At 41.5% G+C, this 25,956-nt stretch overlaps 1 protein-coding gene across 5 annotated transcripts in view; it reads right to left on the bottom strand.

Annotated features, from left to right (window-relative positions):
• UBR4 (ubiquitin protein ligase E3 component n-recognin 4) overlaps positions 1 to 25,906 on the bottom strand; it is a 78,068-nt gene extending 52,162 nt beyond the window's left edge. For 3 of the 5 annotated variants that reach the window (XM_082777074.1, XM_082777075.1, XM_082777076.1), the window contains exons 1-40: positions 25,613 to 25,905; positions 21,689 to 21,786; positions 20,842 to 20,945; positions 20,040 to 20,169; positions 19,795 to 19,934; positions 19,361 to 19,463; positions 18,672 to 18,813; positions 18,383 to 18,507; positions 17,560 to 17,684; positions 17,237 to 17,296; positions 16,924 to 17,114; positions 16,594 to 16,693; positions 16,364 to 16,501; positions 15,750 to 15,867; positions 15,137 to 15,324; positions 14,428 to 14,587; positions 14,213 to 14,298; positions 12,747 to 12,916; positions 11,687 to 11,969; positions 10,973 to 11,105; positions 10,617 to 10,696; positions 10,057 to 10,185; positions 9,476 to 9,658; positions 9,118 to 9,240; positions 8,799 to 9,028; positions 8,022 to 8,146; positions 7,348 to 7,445; positions 7,063 to 7,220; positions 6,171 to 6,380; positions 5,130 to 5,231; positions 4,398 to 4,498; positions 3,684 to 3,882; positions 3,263 to 3,451; positions 2,845 to 2,908; positions 2,459 to 2,650; positions 1,780 to 1,850; positions 1,501 to 1,648; positions 721 to 948; positions 326 to 496; positions 37 to 219 (exon numbers count right to left, since the gene is read on the bottom strand). In XM_082777074.1, the coding sequence (XP_082633200.1) occupies positions 37 to 219; positions 326 to 496; positions 721 to 948; positions 1,501 to 1,648; positions 1,780 to 1,850; positions 2,459 to 2,650; positions 2,845 to 2,908; positions 3,263 to 3,451; positions 3,684 to 3,882; positions 4,398 to 4,498; positions 5,130 to 5,231; positions 6,171 to 6,380; positions 7,063 to 7,220; positions 7,348 to 7,445; positions 8,022 to 8,146; positions 8,799 to 9,028; positions 9,118 to 9,240; positions 9,476 to 9,658; positions 10,057 to 10,185; positions 10,617 to 10,696; positions 10,973 to 11,105; positions 11,687 to 11,969; positions 12,747 to 12,916; positions 14,213 to 14,298; positions 14,428 to 14,587; positions 15,137 to 15,324; positions 15,750 to 15,867; positions 16,364 to 16,501; positions 16,594 to 16,693; positions 16,924 to 17,114; positions 17,237 to 17,296; positions 17,560 to 17,684; positions 18,383 to 18,507; positions 18,672 to 18,813; positions 19,361 to 19,463; positions 19,795 to 19,934; positions 20,040 to 20,169; positions 20,842 to 20,945; positions 21,689 to 21,786; positions 25,613 to 25,746 (5,712 nt within the window). In that variant the 5' untranslated portion in view covers positions 25,747 to 25,905. Of the gene's footprint in view, positions 1 to 36; positions 220 to 325; positions 497 to 720; positions 949 to 1,500; positions 1,649 to 1,779; positions 1,851 to 2,458; positions 2,651 to 2,844; positions 2,909 to 3,262; positions 3,452 to 3,683; positions 3,883 to 4,397; positions 4,499 to 5,129; positions 5,232 to 6,170; positions 6,381 to 7,062; positions 7,221 to 7,347; positions 7,446 to 8,021; positions 8,147 to 8,798; positions 9,029 to 9,117; positions 9,241 to 9,475; positions 9,659 to 10,056; positions 10,186 to 10,616; positions 10,697 to 10,972; positions 11,106 to 11,686; positions 11,970 to 12,746; positions 12,917 to 14,212; positions 14,299 to 14,427; positions 14,588 to 15,136; positions 15,325 to 15,749; positions 15,868 to 16,363; positions 16,502 to 16,593; positions 16,694 to 16,923; positions 17,115 to 17,236; positions 17,297 to 17,559; positions 17,685 to 18,382; positions 18,508 to 18,671; positions 18,814 to 19,360; positions 19,464 to 19,794; positions 19,935 to 20,039; positions 20,170 to 20,841; positions 20,946 to 21,688; positions 21,787 to 25,612 lie in introns of all 5 variants that reach the window. The other 2 variants (XM_082777073.1, XM_082777077.1) reach the window with 2 other exon arrangements.
• Positions 25,907 to 25,956: the final 50 nt, after the last annotated feature.

Below are 25,956 nucleotides of genomic sequence, written 5' to 3'. Positions count from 1 at the left end.
ACAGTTAGAGAGTCCTTACAGCATGAAAGAACTCACCTTGCCCTTTTCATGACTCACAGCCAGGTGCTGCCGACGTCCATGTGGGGATGACAGCACACACATCGCCACCCGTCTTAGCACATGAGCACTGATCAGCTGCCGGATCGTCTGGCCCTGATCACCACTGTAGTTCATACGGACATTCTCAAATGCACCTTCTTGGGAGCCAAGAGTTGGGACCTGAGCCATTAGTAGCAGACAAAGCATAAGAAAGTGCATCACTTTTTCTGCTTAAAATCTACCCGTAATCTAATTACTGATAATAATAGCCCCTTTAGTATCATACCATCAATTGATCTGTCATTTCTACTGACTTGTCCAATGTATGCAGCTCATTGAGAGCCTGCTGGGCACGACTGCTGCTCCCCATAGCTGAGGCTTGCTGGAAGTTTATCTGAATGGCATCCATTAAGAAATTCAACATCTCCAGCACCAAAGGAGCGAAGGAGAAGTTGGCCTACAAGAAACAAATATCACAAGTGAGGCTCAAGATGCTCCTGCTGGGTCCTCAGAAGATCTGCATTTCAACAAGTTTTCAAAACCTGAAGCTGCCTCTATGATCCCTACTGTCATAAAGAAGACCCCAAAAATCAAGTACCGTAACTGATAACCACCACAGTTCGCCTGAGATCCTCAACATAAACCATGAACCTTTTAACAGCTTTTAACAGATAATTATACCTGGGACTGCAATTCCTCTCGACAGCCCTCAACATTTCTACACAGGCTGCTCTTCTTGGGTTTTTCTTCATCAGGGCCCTTCCCCTCACTGATGGTGACCTTGGCTTTCTCTGCAGGAGAGGTGCTTGCATGTCGAATGACGCTCTCAGGCACTCTAGGCTCGCTCTGGAAAGCAGATTCCTTCATGGTAGAGCTCATACCACTGCTGGGGGTTCTCTTCACCAAAGCCTGCAGATGACACAAATGCTAAAAGTTCAAACCAGACTCAAATTCATCACTTACAGAACGAATATAGATTTCAATGGCAACAAGATTCATGCAATTTCAAAGAAAGAGAAGTAAATTCTCTTAAAATGCATTTTTTAAGAAATGAAAACAGTAGCCAGCATGCCACTCTCCACCCAAGTATATGAAAAGCTTTCACATTTAATATAAAATTTCTTTGTTGTTAGGGGAAAATGTGGGAAAGGTAGTATCTGACAGCTGTGTAGCTTAAGCTAACTTGCAAATGCTGTATCAGTAGGTAGAATCCCAGTCGCCACCAGGACAGAGATTTGCCAATGAACTTATTTAGTTATTTGGTGCAAAAAAAATAAATCACCAGACAAACTGTGTATTAGGAGGCTTCATTGTAAAGCCAGAGCCTTCAGATCTTAGTACTCTTACCACAACAAAACTTACTGCAGAACATAAACCTCTGCAAAAGACTTGAAATACCACAGGAATACACAGCTTGAAATTTGACATTACAACTTGAATTTTGACATCAAGACACTTTACCAGGCAACTACCATCTTCCTTTGCTCCACAGTCACAGAAGAATGATCCGTATTTGGCATAAGAAATCTCATGATCCTTATGACAAACTTTAGCGCAAACTGTGCAAACACCAACCCCATCAACCATCTTGCAAGTGTGACAGTGATACCTGCACAAAAGAAGTCAGGTGAGTTATTAAAGACAGTGCTTCAGGAAGACTCTACAGACTGCATTGTTTTCTTCTCAATGGTCAGAAATATCAGGGTGAAATTCTGACCATGAGTTTGGAGAGATGCTTACCAATGTTGATTCATGAATTCTTTCTGCGTAATGGTGAAGGTACAGAGCTTATTACAAAGAGAATCCTCATCCTGTTAAGAAGAAAGATGTTTTAGTAAGGTCTTAGAACTGCACAGCTTCAGTAAAGGCTCATGGTACAGAATACATTCCTCATATGTTACATGTGCATTTTAAGAACAGTGAGTTTTAGCACCACCTAGCTAAAGTAATGCAACTGGTATCAAACCACACAGAAAGAGGAGATGGTGACGCTTTATAGGAACTAGAAAGGAGTGAACTGAGAAACAGAACAGTGACAAAATAATATTTTGGGATGACAAAGTTTCAAAAATGAGTTAACAGCTTTCTTTTCACCCAACAATACTTAAAAGCCTAATCTGTGTACTAATACAAAAGCTAGTAACTGAACAACAAATAGGCTAGAACAAACTCATCTCACTCCATTTCTTCCTCTGTTTTCTATAAACATCTTTTAACTTATTTTTTTTTTAACATCACATAGTCATATCTAAACACAAACAACAGATATTCTCTTCCAGATTTGAGACTAAGGATCTTCACTCAGTCTCACATTAGGAATAAATAAAAAACTCTCAACCTATAACAAACAATTCTGATCTGGAAGATGCAACATAAATCTTCATCTCATTTGCAGTATTAACCGTTGACTACCACCTACCGAATCTTCGGCTTGAGAGTCCTCCTCCTCCACTGCCAACTCTTCCACCCAGTCTGAATCCACCTCAATTGCCCGTTCTTCACCATCAACAGAAAGATGACTTGGTCCTTGGCCACTGGTCTGGCTCAGTGCATTAGTGACATCAGCCAAGTAAGAAACGATATGGCATGTACACTCCAGGATAGTTACATGCTATGAATTAGAGACGTATGAAAATGAGAGGCAACGCTTATATCCCATTATAGCTGCTATAAGGCAGGAAAACATAACACACACATTCCTGACCATTTTGTTATCAAATTCTCACTGCAATCAAAACAAGACAGCTGATAAAGCTGCTGCCTAAGATTTATTCCTGCTAATTAAACAACAGCCATGTGTCTTACCTTCCCCTGCATGACGTTGGCATTCATTTTTTCTACCACATTCTTTTGAGACAGGTATTTCTTGCTGTAACACAAGACAGCAGAGAATATCATTGCTACTGTCTTTGGGAAGTATAAACTCAGTTCCCACTAACAGCTCCAACCACTTAGCTTGCTCTAGATCAGCGACAGGAAATGTATCAATGCAGTAATTACTTAAACCATCAAGAGTGGAAAAGACAAAGAAATCACATGGTTGTTCTTAGGCTAGTTCATGTCCCACCCACCATCTCAGACACTCTGTATTCCTCCAAATAACAAATAACAAATTACAAAATAAGCATGTATCAGTAAACATGCACTTCTGTCCACCAGTGATCAGAGAAGTCATTTTTAATTGATGCAAATGAATGAACAGCAGTATACCGTTTGTTCTTACCATCTGCCTAGCCAATCAACAGCAGCACCATGAAGCTGGAGGTGTCCCGCGCCTTGTCCTGCACTGGCCAAAGTTGCCATCACAACCATCAGTTCAGGAAAGCCTGTGCCATCACCATTGGCCAACATTTCCGTTGCCATTGGTATGAGAGTACTCAGCAGAACAGTGCACACGCCTTCTCCAACTTGGCTAATCAAAAAGAAGAAACTTTCAGATGCTGCACATCACCCACTGGAAGTACAGCTAAGGCCTACATTGCAAGAGCATTGACTCAGCAATCCCTGCATGGGAAACAGCCATTCCTCCACCATTTTATTTGAAAGCTGACAAAAGGAAGCCATCAGCAACTCAATTAATTTGCACATCTAGAGAGTAAAACAAAGGAACAGTGCACAAAAGCAATGACAAAGGTGTACTTCACCTGTTTTCCCTAACGATGTAAGTTGTCAGGAGTTGCAGCAGTTGCCTGTTCTCCTGAACAATGTCCAGTTGATCTGAATCTTTGGGTGGGGACATGGTCATCCTGGTTAACCAGGCCTGGAGACGCACAGGCTCCACACAAGCCAGCTGAGCCAAAGAGCCACAAAGTCGCAACAGGCTGGGGTTAGGACTCTTCTCAGCTGATGGAGAAAATTACTAGTGAGTGACGAACAACATGTTTGAAGATGGCTTTCTCTTTTTAACTGATCCCAGTCACATAAAACATTTCCTTGGAACCGGGACCTAATTGCAAAGCAGCTGTCTTCTCTCCTACTTATGAAAGGTAATCAGCTATAACAAGCACATATCATTTCTTCAGGATGCAGTACTTATTTCCTGACAGGCATTATAGGAACACGAGCACAAAATGCTCACCTACCAACTTCTCCTTAGACTTAAATCTCTCTCTAATGCTAAAGTTAGCTGTTACCAATATTGAAAGAAAAAATGGCCAAATAAATGTGCAGCTTAAGAGAGGAAGTGAGAAAAGAATGAGCAACATACAGAAATCATAGGAAACTATTATGCATGAAGATGTCATTCCACTTCCTTTTAGAGCTTTTCTTTCAAGCATTTTCCTATTGCAGTCTCTCTAATACAAGAACAGTAGTAAGTGGACAAAGGCATAACAGGGAAACTCAACACAATCACTTACTTAGCTGGAAGAGTTTGGTGAAGAATTTCAGTACCCTGTTGCAAAACTTCGCTGAGAGGTTTTCATTGGCTGTTGCCATCATGATCTGGACCAATTCTCCACTGTATGACGAAGGAGAAAATAAGTCAGCTTTGTAAAAGAGCACCCATTCCATTTTTTTCCCACTTCAATTTCATTATATCTGTCCTCACATTTAAGATTGGTAACTGTCTGTACTAACACTGCTCAGCAGCCAAGCCACAGAAATTGCTTTGTTGCTATGTTTCCATCATAATTACCCTTCGTAATTCTAAGCCGGGCCAATGCCTGAGAAAACCTGGGATTTTGCAAGTTGAACTATACCATCTTACAGGCCAGATCTAGTGAGTGGCATCCCTGCCTGTGGCAGGGGAATTGGAACTAGATGATCTTTGAGGTCCCTGCCAACCCAGACCATTCTATGATTCATGATCTCTCAAAAATCTCCTTCCAATGCCTTTCCTCTCACAAGATCCCCCATTGCTTATCACTACAAGGATTTGCTGAATATTTTACTTGGAATAACAAAGATCTAGGTGCTCTCCCACACAGAAAGTCTTTTCAAATTCCTGCATTGCTTGAAGGATATACTATCCCTATACAGTCTGCATTGTGCTGTACAAAAGTATTAATATCCCTAACGAGTCAATGGTGACAAGCTAAGAGAAAAGGGAAGAGAAAGTGCTTGCCCTATAACTTTCAAGATAATTTTACCTTTCTGAAAAGAATTCCTCCATGGCTTTTCGGGCTTGGCTACTCTCCAGCTGTTTCTCCAGATGCTGCAAGCATTCCTCCAAGATGGACTCATCCAGGCCACTGAAGATCAAAAGACACGGTGAAATAAGAATATATAAGCACAATTTCAATAATTCTGAGACAATACATGAACAATTTTGCTAAAACAATTCTTACAAACCTTCCACTAGCTAAAAGAAGTTCTCCTTCCAAGAGACAGGAGAAAAACAATTGATTAACAAACATCACATTAAGTCCAACAAATCTAACAAATGATCAGAAAAAACGTGGCACACACTGTAAGCAAGTTACAGTTAGAAACCTAGAATAATACAGCCCTTTCAAACACCTCACAGTACGAATGCCTCTAAATTGCTGCTCTTTTCATATTTTGTCTCTTAGTGTCACTGCACCTGTTCTCTACTGTGCTCTTCCCCACTCCACAACACATATTGCAAGTAAAATCCAATTACTTTTACATCCTCTATCAGAAGGCACAGTAGATCTTCTGAATACCTTCCATCCGGAGAGAATGAGTGTTAGAAAGATGCAGTATCATCACATCTAATAGTTTTATGTTTCAGATGATGTGCAACATTTGCACATCAAGCTTATTCTCTATATACACAGCAAGTAAGGGGTAGGAAGCATAATCAGGCTAGTTCACTATGATAAAGCAGGGATTAGCCATATAAACAACAAGAATAGAGGCAAAGGAATATAAAGCAAGACAGGTCACAGCACGTCTGACTTTGATTTTGTGCTTGTATTTACACAATTTTCTATTTGCTTAAGTAAAAAAGCTATCCATATATATATGATCTATCCAGAGTTAGAAGAGATGATTAAAATCCATGCTGCCTAAACTGCAACACTGAAAATTCTGGTGAAGTGAATGAAGTGTCTTACATTTTCAGTCAACAAGTATCATAGTCTTCAACAGATAAAAAAACAAAGCTGATTTTTTTGCATTTCTGTTGCGCTGCTCAGGAAACAACAACAAGCCACACAGTCCATTACCTGTTTGGATCAGAGTGATGCGCCAGTATGTTATAGCATCCTGTGATCAATTTCTCATAAACACGTGCCAGGAATTCATCTGACTCTGCAGGACCCAAGATCCTTTCTAGAGAGTTGCTGCTTATTTCTGCCACACTCTCTGTGCTGGCCTCCAAAAGGAGGGGCAACAGGGAATGAATCACTTGTGGTGGGTTCAAATCATCTGACCAGCTTGAAAAGAAAACAATTTAATTATCTATATGGTAAAATATAGAAACGTCTTTACTGCGTAAATCTTAAGTCACACCAGTAAACTGTAAGTCTGGATGGAAGTATGTGACAAAAATTCTTTTCAGAAAGCAGGGATAAATACAGTGGGTACAGCTATTTTCCCCTCTGAAATATGGTTCTCATTTGGAAAAACCTACACGTTATTTTTGCACATATACATACACCTACAGCACTCTCCTAGACAGTCACATTATCACTTAGTAGGGCTTTTGGATCTGTCTGCAGTGTTGACAACTACTTTGTTTGAGACCATCTTTGTGTTAAATCCCTATGAAAAAAATAATTCTTTCACTTCACTTTCTTCTTATGCTTTGAAAAGATTGCACAACTGAATGATAACACACAATCAAATTAGATCCATATTGCCTCAACTTATACCCCAGTTTCTTCAAGTTCTCCTTCAACGGAAGGGCTAAATGTTTCTATCAGAGACCCTATGTTTTAGGGATATCCCATCAAGAGAGAAAGGCTATTTTTCATTCATTTAGAATTGTATACTTAAGGCTTAGTTCAAAATACATATCCAATTCAGTAAGTGTTCCAACCAGTCTGATGAAGACAGACATTCAGAGCAGCAGACAGACCTATACAGCAAGAACGTAATATGAAAAACATCACTTACACAATGAGATCCCCAGTAAGTCTGACCAGAGAGAGAAGGGTGTGTTTTAGGGAAGCTGCAAGAGGTAGACTTTGGCTGCAGAGAGTACCAAGGTGGGCAGCCTGAACTGCACTGATGTAGCTTTCTGCAGGGATTGTGTCATTCGCAAAGGCATTGCGCTAAGGATTGAGACAGATACATACACAAAAACATCAGAATTGTTTAGCAGAAAGACAAACTACCCATCATTCCCTGCAATTTACGTAGTTGAGATTATGTCAGATCAATCCACAAGGCTGGACTCACCCATGAGCCAATGTTTGGAAACTCATTGGTATGAATGTTGTTCCATGTTTCACATAAAGTCTGCACAGCTGATGGCAAATTCTGAACAAGCGTTGGACCTGCAATCAATACAGAATCATAAGCCAGTGAGTCACGGGTCCTACTGAAGAAAGAGAATGATTTTACATCACTGTTTAAAACTAGATCATGGTTTAAGTAAGACACAATTCTAGCTAAGTTTGAGCTGTAACTCCACTGAAGGCTACTTTCATGCTTTTCTACAAACTAAAATTATCCCTGAAGTTTGCATCAGCTTTCCAGTTACTTTCACCTTATTAAAACAACAGGAAACATAGCAAAAATACGAATTCACAGCAGTCTTCAAAATACCAGCATTTCACAGTATGCCATGCCATTCCACTGGAGCATCAACATGGTTATAAAAACCATTTTAACAAGCCAGACAAGCCCACATATTACTTTTCAAGGCTTGCCCCTCTTTTTCAGCTTTTACAACACTAAAAAGAAAAGACTTCCCAGTCAGCTGCTGACAGGTTAATACACTATCTGAACAAGGTGGTGAAGGAAAAAGAATGCATTAGCCAGCATACAGCTCTGAAACTGAATGTTGGCAGCACTGTAGAGAGCTTCACCCACAAACACACAAGGAAATTTGAACTATCCAGGACACTCACCTAAGGTATTAGACTTGGAACGGCTGGATGCAATGGCCAGGACAGCAGCATAACCTCGTAGCTTCTCTTCAGAAGGTTTGTTCTCACTGGAGCCTTCTTCAGAGAGGCTACGTAGCAAGTAAGATCTGCATTCATGAGGGAAAGGATTCATTTCAGGAAGCAGGTCTGTATTTCTTAACTAAACGTGTCAATACGGTGACACATAAAGCAAACTTCTGAAGTTCTACCCCATACTTCATGTGATACCACTAAGTGTTTTGGGCTTTTATCTCCTCTAAGCTGCTTACCAGGAAAAGTATCTGCTCAAAAGAAAAAAGCTGATTTACTTTTGCTTTCTTCTACATAGGGGCTAATGAGAGTTTAGAAGACTTCAAACTCCTAATCTAAGAATTAACACACAGACACACACACACACAAAGCCTCGATGGTCTCTCTGACAGTCTCAATAGTATGTCAGTGAAATAACCTTAAGCAGCACTATCCTAGAAAGTGGTAAGAAGATGTTTCATCTTCAGAGAAAAACTGTTTTTGCAAACTTGCAAGAAAGTTTTGGGTGATCAGACAAGAAGTCTACTTAGAAATAAGAAACTCCATGTTATAGCTTGTGAAGCTTCTCTTTTTCTCCTTTTAAAAACAATGGACACTCTAAAGGACTTAAGTTAGATTAATTAGACCAGACAATTAAACAAACCACCTCTCTACAAAAACAACAAATAAAATGAAAAGCCCCATGCACATAAGAAACTTGTATTTCTGTTGGAGATGCTAAGGTTGTACCTTGTAAATGTAGCATAGGTGTCAATAAGCTGTAGCGTAGCAGGCAGGAGGTTCTTGGTTATCTCTGAGGACTTCTGTGGATCAGTTTCTGCAGCAAGCTTGGAAAAGTGCTCATCTAGAGAAACCTGGATCTTGGAAATTGCAGCATCAAGGGTGTAAATGGACTGTAAACTGGGAACTTCGTGCAGTTGGAGAATAGTTGTGCAGTCAATGCCACAGAAAGAAGATATCTTAAAATACAAAGCAATGGAATCGTAAGTGCAAATCATTCCATGAAAGTAGATGTTCCACGTCCACATTTGCATTCGCACCAGCTTACCTGACGAGCAAAGTATTCTTCTGCTATTTCTACATCGTATTTCACTGAGCTGCACTTGCTGGAGGCCAATTCAATGAGAGAAGCAGCATGGTCAGCTTTCATGCCCTGCTTGATAAGGTGATCCTATAGATGCCAAAAAAAAAAAAAAAGACTTATCACACTTTAGAAGTGCTCTGTAATCAACACACTCTGCCATCTACTAGGCTAGAATACTACAGAAAATGCAGACAGAAGTTCCAATTTCTCACCACCACGCCCGCACAACAAAGCCCACATGTGGTAAGCATGGAAGAACAAGAGACTGACATTCTTACTATCAACAACATTATAAAGCACCACAAAAATGATGAGGCCGTACCTTGATCCATGTGACGTAAGATGGGATTCGAAGACGAGAAGACCAGCGCAACGTGTGTAAAATATCACATTCACTCATTTCTGGAGTGTTTGTAGCCAACTGATTCATGTAGTTTTTGGATGGAGGCAAAATCCCTAGAATTCGCCACAGTATCAAGAAGTAGTACTGAAGTGCACAGGCTTCCTAAACAAAAGTACCATTGGACTAATTAGTAATGGAAGATCGCAGTTTCAATCATTATACTGAAATTATCCCATCAGGGACTCTAGACTCTTGTAGATGTGCCAAATCACATCCACACACTGTTCCATATTTTGCAGCAAAGTATGCAACAAAGAGTAAGAGAAGACAAGGATTACATAAAAATTGGAGTTACCAGGGAGGAACAGTAGATCTGAAACATGTTGTGAACTAAAAACCCATGAGAGATGTACCACCACTAAAAATACTACCATTACACATGGGATTTTCAAGCTCTCAATTACTTCAGCCACTATCAAGAATACCTGTTTTAAACAGCAAATCTAAAAACCTGTTATTCCTCAATATAGGCACCATTACAGCAATGCATACAGTCTTACCAGTGCAGTGACATTTTTGTTCTCCTTCCTCCTGAGTGTATCAAACTGTGACCCAGCTGCAAGTAGTGAAGTCAGGGCTGTGTAAAGCTCATCGTACTTCATAGTCCTAGAGAAAAGGACCTCACAAACCTGCACGAGATCACAAGTCAGGATCATTGCTTGCATCTGCATTTATATAGAGTCAAGATTTTCTCTAAGAATTCAGAATACACACAGACCAGAACTATGCAAAATGTAACTTCAGGAAGTTAACAGGTCAGGTACTGTCAGGTACTTCTCTTGCCAGTCAGGGTACCAACGCATTGGTTCCAATGCAGCATGCATTATGCAAGCCTTCGATGACAACAAACTTATTGAGGAAACAAAACCCAGGAAAAACTACCTTGGAACAAACTGATAGGAAAGCAAAGCAACTCTAATAATCTTTCTCTTAGATGTTTCTCCATTTGGAGAAAAAATTCTGCTGTAGCTGCTTCATCAGGTTTTTCCTTCTCGTCTCTTTTCCCTGGCACTTGTCAAGTCAACACTGCCTTCTGAAGGCTTACAGAAATCCCACATACCATGCTATCTAGACGGTTCAGGTCATCTTCAGAAGCTTCTAAAGATAGGATGCAGTAGAATCTGGGCTGTGGAACTGAGTCTGGAAGGAGAGTACAGAAAATTTACAGTGAGAGTTTTAGCTTGACAGTACTGTATTATCGTCTTTATTTTGAATCACTTTGTAACATATTCCTAGAGACAATAATAATTTTCTTTAATAAAACCATTGAAGTATAATTATATGCTTTTCTTAATCTGTTTTAACTATGCCCATCAAAAGCAGGAAAAGGTACCCAGGCCAGGGTGTAGGAAAGGCTCTCATTTATTTGTAAAAGCAAATCTTAGAATAAAAAATTCCTTAGATTTTCCTTCTTACCTGATGAACAGTGTTTAGACCAGTTTTCTTCCACCTCCTTAAAACCATGATAGAGTGGGACAGAAGTTCGTCTGCTATTGTCCTGGGACCCGCTCACCCAGCCAATGGGTGGAGTCAGCAAATTATATTGCACCTAAGTAAAAAAGAAAAAAACAACATTGCAACTTCATCATTAAGCAAGGAGACCCCAACAGTAACAAAAGAAGAAACAAAATAGAAACAGCCCCAGTGCTAAAACACAATCATTCTCAGCTTCTGAGGGAAGCCCTGGACCCTATCTAATGACTTTTATTCCAGAATGAGCAGCTTAAATCAATGGTCAAGCTTCCAACAGATGAAAAAGCCACACACAAAACACTAGCATCTCATTAATGAGAACAATGCCAAAAAACAGTGACAAGCTAAAGCAATAACGATGTGTACAAGGTATTTGAAATGGTGCCTATACCCAAAATACTCATGATTTTGAAAGATAAGGCAGGGCTTCCATCCTGTCCTTAGGATTTCTTTGAACAGCAGTTACATGAGAAATCTACACTCTAACTGAACTAGGAATCAGCAACTGTAGTTAATCATTTGTTATAACATAAAAGGCTGGTAACAGAACCAAAACTAAGTTACTCACAAAGGCTGTGAGGACACCAAATGATTGCCTGCTACAGATTTTTGCTTAGTGACCAGCTGCGTATTCAGAACATGATCTCAAAATCATACCTGTTCAAATAAGTAAACGGGGGCCTTGGAATATTGATGGAGCAAGTAGTCGAACACCAAGAATAGACGAGCCACAATAAGTGGCACAGAAGTTTGCTGGGTATCCATGTTTGCTGTTAGTTCCACAATTGTCTGGATACAGAGCATCATGATAGATCTGCGGCCCCTCTCGGAAAAGTTGTGAAAAATAAGCAGCAGCAGCTGGAGATGTTCAACATTCAGATCTTCTGTATCGTTGGGAAGAGTCCCCTGCAAGGCATTTTGCTTCAGTGTGCCCACAAACCTGAAAACGAGAAAGTTTATGAATGACTTTTCTACTTAGAGTCATACAATCAGTTAAGATGCAGCAGACCCAAAAGATCATCAAGTCCAACCATCACCCAACACTACCACATCCACCACTGAACCACATCCCTAAGCTCCACATGCACAGAGCTCTTAAATACCCCCAGAGATGGCGACTCCACCACTTCCCTGGGCAGCCTGTTCCAATGCCTCATCACCCTTTCTTTGAAGAAATTCTTCCTGACATCTAATCTAAACCTCCCCTGGCACAACACAGGAGAGTACATTATGTATGGGAATGAGACTATGCAAATTCTAATACCTGCATAAATTCAATTAGAGGCAAAATACATTTGATGGAAAATATGAACAATCATTTAAAAGGAGATAGAGATGCGAACTCACGTCCACAGGAAAGGCAGTCCACTACGGCTTTGAGTCAGCTAAATGAGAAGTGAGCTACTAAAAGTCTGCTGAAGTAAGACATTTGTTTTTCCTTTTTTAAAAACAGCATTACTGTAGGTTATTCAGCCTCCATCCACCTAGATCCTCATTCTGATGACTGATTTCGTTCATTTCCTGCATTTTAGGTGAAAAGCTCCAGCCACACAGAAGACTGACATTCTGCTCCTCCAAGCATCACATACCCACCAGTGCTCAGACAACACATGCACGTGTGTTTGTTACGCTGGTGCCAAGGAATTTTCACTTAATAAAAAATCAGAGAGATAAGAGATGACTGACTGACTTTCAACTTAACACAAAATTATCTCACCTTTCCCAAACTTTAAGGCACTCTGGGACATCAGGATCTCCCTGCGCACTGGCTTTGTGCTGCCAAATGAGGAGAAGTCGTGAGAGCACCGACAAACTTTGAGGGTGGATGTAGAGAGGCCATGGTCCTTCAGAGAAAGGGGCAACTCCCAGCTGCTGCAGAAGTGTGTTCTAGAACAAAACAGAGACCTCTTGAAAAGAGGCAAGTCTTTCTTGCTGCTTTAATTAAAAGCAAGATCTGAATAAAGAGTGTTGCTCTCAGAGCTTGTAAAGCTGTACTGGACAGCTATATTTTTCCTATCTCAAATAGTACAGCTACTGAGGGATAACTACATTGTCATTTTGTTACTTAAAACACAACAAATTGTGAACTTCACCTCCAATGTAGAAAAAATGGCATTAATAAGTTCTACTCATTTACTGCAAAAATCGCAGCAGGAGAGATTACGCTTTGGCAGAATGATACGGGTCAGCTTGCAGAGTTTGCATTTACTCTGACTGGTACTGTTATTGTAAAAACTAGGAACTGAGTACCCCTCAAGGCTTGAAAAATCACAACAAATCAGAAGCAACTATCTGGGAGATATTGTTGTACCTCTCCAGAAATGACAGAGCAAAAAATAAAGAGCTCAGAAAATGAAAACACTTCCTCAGATACATTAAGATCAATAGTATTGGGACTACTTTTGAAAAACAAAACAGTAGAAGTTCTTCGCTCAATGTCATTTAGTTGACTAAAAACATTCAAGTTTTACCCATCTAAACATCAGATGAGACAATTACAACATCATTGCGTAGTTAAGAATTCAGAAGTAGACCCCTTCTACTGATCATAGAAATACTTGCTTCTTTTCAGATTTAGCCAAAAGTTTATACAACTGGTTTTTTTGTTTGGTTTGGTTGGTTTTTTTTGGACAGGGGATATTTTAAATACAGTAGAAAACAGTCAACAAAAAGTATAGGCAATGAATTGACTGAGTGGTAAGCAATCTCTACTTACAGTGTTAAGCCAGGTCAGCCCATGACCTAGCAAAGAAACCTAGAGGCTACCAAGTCATCACATGAAAGCAAAGAGATTAATTTGATTCTCCTGATACAATTTCAATGCCTTTTGTCATCTGTCCTGACAGCAAAGTAAATCTGCAGGAATCCTGGCAAACACATGGATAGAGGTAAATCTCCAAAACAAAATATACAAACTCACTTCCCCTTCAACCTTCATCACCTTCACAATTCAGTGGATTATCTGAATATTAAGCTTATATGCTACAGGATGTTTTGTACTGGATGATTATAAAGGTCATTCCATTTGTTGGATCCAAAATATTCCAAGCTCTGTTTGCAAAAGAATATACTCTGGGGCCAAATGGATCACAACACACTACTCTAGGTACAGAGAATCCACATAGTAGCGTTAACTGACACCAACACTTCTTTATTTCACTTATACGTTCATAACAGACTTACCTGCAAGGCAGGGGACTGAAGATCTGAGGTCACTAAGGAGTGGTTGAAGTGATACAGTGCAGCAGCAAACTCCTCATCTGATGTGCCTATAATACATGGATTGAGCCACTTAACACTATTGCTCTCCTATATTTAAGATTTCCACGTGGAACTAAGAAAATATTCTATAAATCCTACTGTTTGTACTCTCTAACAGAGAAGTTCTGCTCACTCACCCTTAAGCCCATCCTTATCCACTTCTTTGATGATGCTAGCCAGTGTTGCCATGTGCTGCTCCGAAAGAGAGACACTCAGGTAGTTGCGAATGAAGTTATTCCTGGAGTTCAGCATAGAAGAAGTGATGAAGTTCAAAATGTTTGAAGCTAGGCTCAAAAACTGAAAAGAAAAAGAAAAATATACTGTAGAAACAGAAAAAAAATCTGAGTATGAGAAAACATTAAAAAAGCCAAAACCATCAGTAAAATAAATTGAGTTCCCTAACAACACCCCAGTTAGTGGTGTGCAGGTTTAGTTTACTTAGTGCAATGCAACTCACTGCACTTTGTGCTCCTTATCAGGACTGATTTTATAATTCTCTGAAAAATCTGCAAGTTTCTAACTTCTTGACTGAAGTATTTATTTTTATCTTTATCCAATGGAGTTGGAGCTCACAGCATTCTACCAGCAAATTAATTCACTTATAGTTCTGCCCCCATTTTGCCTCTCCCTCTGTAACCCAAACTGATACCTTCAGTCTTTGCTTCCGTAGCAATAACAAATAGAAGAGTAAAGCAAACTCTTGTCCTCAAAGCCTAGACAATCACTGATTCTCCGTCAGCAGTGTACCTAAAATACCTGACATTTATCATGCTACTTGTCAACACAGCTAGCTACTGTCAAGTAAACGATGCTGCAGCACATCTGTTATTTATTATGCTCCCATACCAATTCTGGATCTTTGCGGCTGGCCAGGATGTTCCCATTCTCTCCTGCAGTCTGTTTGTTAGGGCTTTTGACTCTAGGAGAGCTCTCTAAAGGTGGTGGTGGAGGGGGTGGTGGTGGGGCCACTTTCTCTTTGCTTGGAGAGATTGTCTCTTCAAACCATTGCCCCAGGATTGGTTCACTATCATCATCTAACACAGGAGGCAAGAAAAACAAAAGCACGGTATAGTAAGCAATTGCCTTATGCAAACTATTTAGCATAGAAAAGGACTGAAGTAGAGTTTCTGTGAGCAGAGTTAAGGGATTTGCAATTTTCATTTCTCCCTTCCAATCACAGGGCTCAGCAGTTTTATAGCAGTCCAGCAGGAATTTACAAGAAGAAGTAATTTCTACTCTCCTAAGAAGCAAACTGTGCCAAATTCCAGCCACTCTGGCTTAAGTTTACAGAAGAGAGTACAGTCAGCATTACTTCTGCCAACAGATCTTACAGTTTCATATTTTTAGCATTACATGTCATTCCAGTCCAAGAAGACAAAAGCACAGTATCCAGGTTTCCACTACGTCTTTAAGACAGCATAAAATCCTGACTTAAGTTACTTGCCCCAAATTCTGTTACCTTGGCTGCTGTCCTCCTCAGTGCTGCTAAAATCATCTTCATAGTAAGTATTTGAATCAGTAGAGGCACTTGCATCACTGCTCATGGAGCCCTTCCTCTGACGCTGCAAGACACAAGCCTTAGAACACCAGAATAAATTAAATTTTAGGATTATGAAAGACAAGAATTTGAAAACAAGAGCATCTTTCTAAATTATTCTCATTTTCTTCTAGTAAATTCTGTTCAGTTAATTTATTAACAGTTCTTATCAACTCCTCTACCTTAAGTTAGATATCAAAATTTATAAAAATTCTGACTTTTAAAAATAAATCTGTGCCAACCTTGTAACACTTCGAGTACCAGCTTTAACATGAAAGCACCTGTTTTGAATACAGTTTTTTCATCTTGCTAAATTCATAAATACCACTGTGCTTACAAAAAAAAAAATTGTTAGAACAAGTTTGTCAAATTTACATCTCTGAAAAGAGAGAGAGGCCCCAACTGACAGCTTCTAACAGAAGAATTCTAACTACTTCTTTGCATCTGCATAGTTTATAAAGAGATAATTTTGCATGCAGATGATACTCAGGAGTGGCTGAGCTATGGAACTTCCCCAGCTGTATGCCCATTCCTACCTTTCTGTAGGATGTAGATAGCAAAGTCAACAACAAATTAGTGAGAGGTACAGAATCTATCAGCCTCTGGATTCTCTGTATTGATGTGCTTTGAGCCATGATATCCAGCACTGCTGGTGGACCATCACTCTCCCAACCCTGTAGGACAACGATGAAATGAGAATTTGAAGTGTCTTTCGGTGGAAAAGGCAAAGAACCTTTCACAAGAACCACACACACTACCTACACACCTTGTGTAATGCCTCCACTTGCAAATCTTGAAAGAGAGATGACAGCAATTTGATGGCATGATTTGCTAGCACCACTGACAGAACACCAAACCCTTGATGTCTACAGAAAAATAAAAGATACAATGTAATTTCAAGGGGAAAAAAAATAAAAAAGATTGAGTGAAGTGACAGGAACTGCTTTGATAAACCAAGAAAGAAGAGATGACTACAATATTTCAAGAATCAAGACTTGAATTTCCAATGGGGAGACCAACAGGACTCCATAGTAGTTGCCTGCTGGACATGGTTAGATACATGGACAATGATTACTTCAGTGGGGTATTTACATACCCTTTCCCAGGTCCTAGTTTGGGAGACCCAACGCCCTCTTTCGTACGAGCAATAATGTCTCTGACGCGAAGAGCAGCCAATGGATCTTTCTCCTTCCCCTTATCAGCCAAGGCCGTGGGGCTGAGGTTCAAGATGAGGAAGAGACTGTTTAGCAAACACCAAGCCCCAAGCAGCTGGAAGTTCTGATAATGCTATCACCCAAAAAGTGGAGGCAAAAAAAAAAAAAAAAAAAAAAGAATCATGTAAGTCCAAATGCCAAAATACATCAGCACAAAAACAGTGAGAAAGCTTCCTGAAGAGAGACAGATCTTACCTCACCCCCTGCACGGCGTGAATTGCTGATGGCTTGTCCAATCATTTCATAGATTTCAAGCTGCAAATAAATCCCAAACCACAGTAATGTTTAAGCACTTGACTGGGCAATAACCAAACCACCTTTTAAACCACACTAAACCACACTTTTAGAACTCCAGACTGTTTTTCCCCTCCACAATTAGCCACCCAATTACTTGATCCCCCAGACTAGTGCCTAGAAATAACAGATATGTACTGCAATGGAAATAAATACAAATTCTATACACTTCACTTGCCGAGAACGAAAACAATACACACACACACACTTTCCCATCTACTTACACATTTCTGTACAATAGTAGCAGCATCATTTTCATAATCTTCTTCTTTAGAACTTGTTGACCCAGTCCGAACCTGCTGAGTGCTACCCACATGTAGGATGGCCATGCAAGTTGCCACACTCACACCTGATTGAAAACAAGGTAACAGTCTTCTTAGGAGCCATTCTTGGGACTCAACATTGCCATTTAGTACACAAAAACAAGCACTATTAAACATGCACATGAACTCAGGAGAGCTGTGAATATATATTCTTGCAGCTGAGAGATTAAAAAAAATCTTTCTGAAGTACACCTAAAACAGCAAGGTTTTGTCCTACAGAAGTAAGCGTGTGAAAACAAGTAAAGGAGGAAATGTTTTACCATGTAATTCAATTCCATTTGTAAGGCAACCTTCTTACTCAATTACCAACTCTTTAAAATCTTACCCATACCAATATAAGCCCTCAGGATTCTGGAGTACTTAAAACCACCCCAGGGAAGCAAGGATGATTTGGGGATATAACCAATTAGGCTGAAGGTGTAAGAATCACAAAAATGTATTACGCTCTCAACATAAGAGAACAGAAATTACAGGCAATTAAGAATGTGTAGAGTCACTGAGTCTCTCAGAAACTGACAAGAACATTTGCAGAACAAATTTGAACTGCAGTACCACTAGAACAATGTTCACATTACCCAGTCCCCACACTATGCAGCATGGTGCATAACTTTCAGGTCTGTGAGAAATAAAGGTGGGCTGAGCCTCAGACATGTAGGTAACAAACCAGAGCAGAAGCAAGAGCAACTTTAAGCTCTTAAAAAAAAATTTTTTTAAATCTATTCACCTGCATAGAGACAGCTGAGAGCAAGAACAGTCACATCTTGGAGCCGCGTGGGTGTCAGGGGCTCCAACACAGGCAGAGACAGAGTATCCAGTGCCATGGTCACATCTATTACCAGTGAGTGAAATCTACAGAAACGACACAGGTTAAGATTCAACAATGCAATATGCAATGCACACATCACACGTCCATAGGAACAACACAGTAACAGATACAGCATAGCTAGTACATTTATTTTCTCTCATATGGTGTACTCAACACATACCAAAGAAAAGTGACAACACAGTCTTACCCATTACGAACAGCAGTGGCATCTGCCACGGTGGCTGGCATAATAAAAAATGAGTTGGCTGACACTGCATCCTGAAACCGATTTATGTATCGCAAAAAGTATGGGAGGTTCAGGCACACTCTCAGCAATTTTTCAGAACCACCTACCAAACAAAAACAGCAGTGTTTTATTGTTACTGTTACACAGGAGAGCTTCTGGGCAGAACTTCTAATGATCTAATAGTCATTAATTACTGACTTAATTATTCTTTGTGGTGAGACAACATCATCATAGATGAGGTAACAGGATAAAGACTAATTTACAACACATAAACCAGATGGTGAAGTTTTCAGCCAGTCCTTGTAACGGGCATCACAAAGCTTTGTGTGCCTGTTACATGGCACACTGGTCTAATTCACACCTGCTCAGTAAGCCATCCCATTGGCTATTTTACATTGTCCACCTTTTCCTCCAAAACACAGCTAACAGATACAAATACATTGAGCTCATCTCCTCTGCAATGAAGATAACTACATTATGATCACCACAATCCCCCAGGGTAACATAAGCATACATACAACCAAGCGAGTCCTAAAAAACAAATGCTATAGGTCAGAAAGTTTCTTCCTATTCAGAGCTGTCACATGTAATACAGGAGAAACATCTGCTACAGCACTTTAAGTCCCCAGTGCTAAAAAACTGATTCTTACCAAGTTCTTGCAGGCTGGCTACATTCTGAGCAATGAATATGCTTTTTGTCTTTGCTGCAGAGGTTTGATCTGTGGAAGCCTGATCCTCGTTTTCTCCTTCCACCTAAAAGCATGCACATACTAAATATATCATAGAAACATTAAAAATACAGGGCATTGCAATGAGCCTCTACACTGCAGCAAGGCATGGCAGCAGCTGAACTCAGAAGAGGTACAAGTATCACTGAATACATCAGCTTCTATGAGGCAACAAAACTACCGTCGTCAATAGTAAACAGTAGCAAACAGTATTTTCTCATCTGCCAATCATCAACATGCAAGATTTAAAGACTTCACTTTATATATGAATATTAAAAAACTACCACTTATTGCCCTCTGTCCATAGCTGCACCAATATTATTAATACCACTCTTATTCTGGAGCTGTTTGTTTACCTGTGTCTCTGGCATGATAGATGGTGATGATGACACTCTAGGGTTAAAGACTGACGTCAGCTGATTCAAGAAGTTCATCTGCACTTCTTTCTGTCTTAGCTCTGGGCTCACTGGGGAAGCCAGCTCCTTCTGGTCCTCTACTGCAGAGGGAAAAGTAAAAATATCATCTCAAACATCAAAAACGTCACATTTTCTATGCCTAACTCAAGTGCCACAGCGATAGAATCACCCATTGAAACACCTACCGTCAGAGAGGGTTTTGACAGTCTGAGGCAGCTTGGCTGATTTCATCATTGCTGTGAAAGTAATAATTTCAGTTCTATCCAGGCGGCTGCAGCCTGTGCACAGCCCCTTTATCAGCAGAATGAGGTGTTTCTACAACGAAAAAAGGGATCAAGTACAATTTAAACTCTTTTGATTTCAATTTTTCCTTGGTATCATTTACCCTAAACCTCTGCATTACTAGCACTGCTGCAGCTACTGAGGCTACTGCAACATCTGAGATCCAATCTGATTTCAAACCAAAAATCATGATGGCCTACTAACTGCAGATAATTCAGGTCACTAACAATTTCCCACATGCTTGTTGCAGAAATGCCCTGTAAAAGCTCTCTCTCCTATGACATGCTAAAGCTTAAAGATGACCCTATCAGAAGCTACACTGCACAAACACTTTTAACTTACCTTTCCTCTTTGAAATAGATTTAAGCTCATTCTAAAGACTGAAATACAGCTGGGGAAGAACCCGTCCTTAAAAACCTCAACAAACTGACAACCTGACAGATTGTTACACAAACCCATATCAGAACATAGGAAACTGCAACAGAATTGAGATCTGCTTAAGCAAGGCTTCAGGCCACATTTATTGCAGCTTGCTCTTAAGTTGAAATTCTGCAAAAAGAACGCAGAGGGAAGATTGATCCAGCAACTGGTTTCTACTGAAGTGCTAGATCTTCAACTTTTACAGAATTTTGGTAAATTCTGCTTTATACAACAACATTACAACAAATATTTTGGCATTAAAGGCCAAAGTCCACTTGTGCTCACCTGTGAAACAGCACATGCTTCGTCTGGGTTCTCTAGCCGCAGCAATGAGAATTCAATCAGGACTTTACAAGCTGCTGCCACTGATTGCAACTGGTTTCTTGGTACTGAAAAAAGCAGATGCTCGCATCACTCAGTGCAAGTTTTTAAATAATGCAGCATAACACGCTCTTAACGCTTTCAGTAAAACAGAACGCTACACAACATGAATGCATATGCAATCTATCGTGTTTAATACACAGACAATATAAATTCAGTCTCATTAAAATGTAACACAAGAAACGTCAGGAAAGCAAGGATAATACCTTCTACCCAGACAAATTAATACAGATAGATGTAACAGCTTCCCTAGCAATGTTTATTATTTAACACTGGTAGAGCTTAGAGAAAAAGCACTGAAGGACAAGAAACAAACTGAACAAAAGTACATTTTCACTGAAATTGACTGATTCTTTCAGACAAAATGATCTAAAATATTTTGAGTCACAGTGATCATTAACTCCAGATCATTAACTCCAACATAGTAACGTAACTGCTAAAGGATATTCCAAAAATCCTGACAATGGATTTAAACAATTCAAACAAAAAGTATTTTCCTAATTGAAGTCAGGACAGCAAATATGCAACCAAAAAGTCAATGCCTCCCAGTACTCAGCGGCCAAACGCTCTTATGGGCAAGTTTCCCTTTCCATCTCAATTGACGTTCTGTCAATATGAAATTTAGCAGCTCTGGTCTCACGCACCACATTAACATCTGACTCAGAAACAGGGCTTGAGACAAATACCCACTCTGGCCAACTTTTACTATATCCTAGTCATTATAAAGAAGCAGAGGATGGTGAACACTTACTTAGACCGCACACAGTAGTGATGTAATGTGTTGAAAGTGCAACGAAGGAGGAGTAAAAAGGCTCATACTGTTTGTCATGGTGCAAGATTTCCGATTCACTGCAACAGGAGAACAGGAGGTAGGTCAATTCGATACAGCACAGTAGCAGCTGCCATACAATGCTCAGAACGCGATGTATCTATTACCCGATGTAAGACAAGACCATTAAAATCACACGGTCTTTCCAAATCAAAGTTATGGGAACAGAATCTTCTCGCAGCAGATGTATCAGGGCATCAGGATCACTACCTATGCTAGAGGTCTAAGGAAGCACCTCCCAATATTGTCAGTATTTTTCCTTTGCATCATCAACAGGTCAACCTCTCTACCAGTCTCTCTCCCCATCAATTAATCTTTAAATTACTCTAAACTCAGCTGCCCGTAAAGTTTGGGCTGTTTGTTCTGCTAATGCTAGGCAGGATTTGCCAGGACTGGAACCCAGGCATTCCCGTTTTGTCGAGGCACAGAATCAACAGGAGTTTTTATGCAATTCTGCAAAACAGACGGATCAAAGCAGCCAATTGCATAACAACAACAAATACACAATGCAGCATCTGCACAAGTGGGGAGCTTTAGTAGGTAATGCACAGCTGAGAAAAATACACCCGCTGTCACCAGCCTCATGGGCAGAGACTTGAAGTGTCAGAGATCTGCATCGTTTTATCATTTTTCTCTGCACAGAAATCAACACGAAGCTCAGAGCAAGTTTAACACCAATTCAAACCAAAATTAAAAACCGTACAGCAAAACGTTCACTAACACATTGAAAGTCAAGTCTCTGAGGCTTCTCAGTGAGGCTTGCTGGCCAGAGAGAACACCTACTTGCACACAGAAACAGCCTGCGAAAGGCAGCTGCAGCAAAGCTTCACATCGTGTCCCATCTCCACAGACCTGAAGGCAACCACACCGAAAGGAGAAAGAGAGCTCTGCCTCCACAGCCAGGTCAGCCCGTGTTTTTTCCCGTGACAAAACTAAGCGGTGCGGATACCTGCTTATTAAATGCCTAAATTAATTGCTTTCCCATTTGCAGATGATAGAAGCTTTCATTCACAGAGGTGAATGAGCAAGTCGGAAGAAAATATTACGTGACAACTTCACTGACCACTTTAACCTTTAGTGTCGAAACACCAACACCAACTTCGTTGGCAAAAAATCTTAATTCTGGAGGGGCGGTGGAAAGCAGAGGGTGCCAGCCTGTCACAGGGCGCTGATCCCAACTAAAAGGATGATTTCTCAGATGTGGTAGTGCCTAGCACTGCTGCAGAGCACGGTGAAAAGACCCCGTGTATCCCCATCACCCACCCACACGCAGCAACATGTACGTAGCCTTTGGCACATGGGGAGAGGAACAGGGCCCTCTGTTCCCTGTCGGCCTGAACAGCCCCAGTTTAAGCCCAGTCACCTTCCCTTTTTCTATCCCAAGTCACTGTTACCAGTCACAATGGAAATCAGGGCTGAAACAGGAAAAAACAAACACATAGAATTCATCGTTCCTTCCAGAGAAAGGAACAGAGAGAAATACTGAACAGCACTGAAGCTTTGAGTTCCTAGCACTGAGGAATTTTTCACTTAGCCTACCCAAGAAACTGAAGTAGAAAAGTAGAAGTAGCTGTTAGGCTTCACTTGAAGTAACTGAACAGCACAACGTGACTGAGGCTTGACGTCTCGCTCAGCAGGCTTCACCTCACCACCTCCTGCCAGAAGCACGCTGACGGGTGACAATCCTGGGACTGAGCGTGCAAAACAATTTGTGCTCCATGCTCAGCCACTGGCTTTGCTCACCTGCTGCTTTATGGCCAACTTTAAATTAGCAGCAGTAGGTGGATGCAACGTGTTCTAAGAGAACAAATTAGAACAATTTGGGAATACCAGAGTGCAAAAGAAACTGGCAGCTGCTAATTACCATGCCAGGCTGGGCAAGACACAACAGCCACAGGTACAGGAACAGAAAGATGCAGAAACCAGAACACAACAGGGAATTTCACACGAACTGGACAGTAAGAGGTTTGAGTTTTATTTAAACAAGTCATGGGCTTGTTACGTTAATGGAAAGTGAAAGGCACCTGTCAGCTGATCGTCACCGTCAAGTCCTCGTAAATAAAAAAAGTAAGATAACAGCTTCATCTGTGACATGCTCGAGTGCTTTTTTTGTATATACAGTGAAGTTTAATAACTTTAGGCTATTTTATTGTGATTTATTGCTTAAATAACGTGATTACCAGGGAAAAATCATTAGTCACGTTAACCAAGAAGCCCTCCTGTCAGTCTCAAATATAACACTTCAGCAGCAAATACCATCCGTTTCTCAGTTCTGCTTCCAAACCTCAACCAGGCCAGAAATAGACCTTTTATGTAAGGCAGCAGGCACAAAGCAGCCTCTTCCTTGGAAAGGCACAACAGCAGGTGCAGTTCCCTCGCCACTGAAAACCATCCCTGAAAATCAGCCTCTTCTGACTGTCACAAACTGCATAAACCTGCTGCTGGGTCTTTCCAAGTCAGAATTTCTATGATTTATGTCAAAAAGAGGCCAAAGCCTATTAATTCCTGAGTACTCGTACTAATAAGAGAATACCAGGGAGCCGATGATACTTAAAAATTAAACAGATGAGTTGTCAAGAAAACAACTGTATTACTTTATTTTGAAAAAAACTTATTGATTTCACTGCTGTTGCAGCAGGAAATCCAGCCTCTCTGTGGACAGCACCAAGCAACAGCTTTGCTAAAAGATCGAACAATCATCTTCTGAAAATAAAGAGAGAATGTACTTTAATTAGAAATCTAAAGATAAGTTATTTGTTGGGATAGAAGGGCACGATTCCACACGTGAATGGGCTATTCTTTCCCTCTGTGACTTTTCATGTACTGCACACCAAGGCATGAAATAAAAAACACTGCCCTACCCCAGGCCCATGACTTGTGCTGAATTCTGCTGAGTTTCGGCTGCAGCCAATGCTAGGCATGCAGCTCAAACCTAGGAGAACTGCTTAGGATGTTTGGAGGGGAAAATGGAGCCGTCAGCTCCACTGACAGAGGAAACAGACCTCTCCCAGAAGTCAAGCGCGCCCACTTGGTGTTTTGGTGATGTTATTCCACCGAAAGAATCCAATAGCAAAGTTGCACGTGGATGGTCTCTCAAAAAAAGATTAGCCTAAGAAGCATTTGAATCATGTAAATATTCAGCATATGCAGGTTTCCAGGTGAACCACAGCCACATAAACGTATATAGGCACAGAACATTGACGTGAAGCATCCCTTGTCTGTATGTTCAGCCATTCTATATTTAACAAATCACCACAAGGATCCACTTTATTATCTTCCACAGCGCGGTGTTTATATATTTTTTGTCTCCTAACAAGCAATTGTGGTCAGGCTTGTATCTTTGCAACTGGCCATAACACCGTGGCCTCCTCTGGCCTTTCAGATCCCAGAACAACCCATAACTCAAACCGACCCGTGCTGCGTGGAAAGGCTTGGGGAGTGGATAGGACACACCGGGATAGCTCCAGCAACCCGAAAGGCAAGCGGCGCTGCACTGTGACCCCAAGAGCGTTACGATGTGACCCCAAAAACGTTATGCTGAGCCCACAACCCGAGCGGCAGGGCGGAGGGGACACAACTGACGGGACCAGAGGTGAGAAATAACGGCGAGCCCGAACGGGGGAGGGGAGGGGGGGCGGTACCGGGGCAGCGCGGGGCCCCCGTTATCCACCGGCCCCTATTCGCCCCCCCCTCCCCCCCAGCCTCCCCTCACCGCCCCCGGCACCGGCTGAGGCGCGCGGCGCCGCCTCACGGGGATGAAGGGGGGGGGGCGAACCGGCGCCGGGAGCGGGCCCGCTCCGCCCGCCCCCCCGTCCCCTCCACACAGCCGGAGGGGGCCGCCCTCACCTCTCGATAACGGAGGCGAGCAGCTGCGGGAGCTCCTTCATCTCGAAGGCCGAGTAGGAGGCGGAGAGCAGCGGCCGCACCGCCACCTCCCAGCCCGGCTCCGCCGCGGGCCCGGCCCCGCCGCCCGCCGCCATCTTGCCGCTGTGCTTGGCCGCGGGGGGGGGGGGGGGGGGAAGGGGGGCGGGGGCCGGAAGAGCCTCCCCGAGCCTCCCCCCGCCGCGCAGCACGGGACGGGAAAGCGGCCACTGCGCAGGCGCGGCCTCCGGTTGGAGGAGAGGCGCGCTCCCCCCCCCACCCCGGCGGCTCAGGCGCCTGCGCACTGCGTGAGTCAGCGCCTTCGGGGG

The sequence above is a fragment of the Aythya marila genome (genome assembly GCF_965140915.1).
Source record: "Aythya marila genome assembly, chromosome: 21".
In the NCBI taxonomy this organism is placed as follows: domain Eukaryota; kingdom Metazoa; phylum Chordata; class Aves; order Anseriformes; family Anatidae; genus Aythya; species Aythya marila.
The sequence above is the reverse complement of the archived record's forward strand: the minus strand, read 5'-3'. Positions and strand labels throughout refer to the sequence as shown.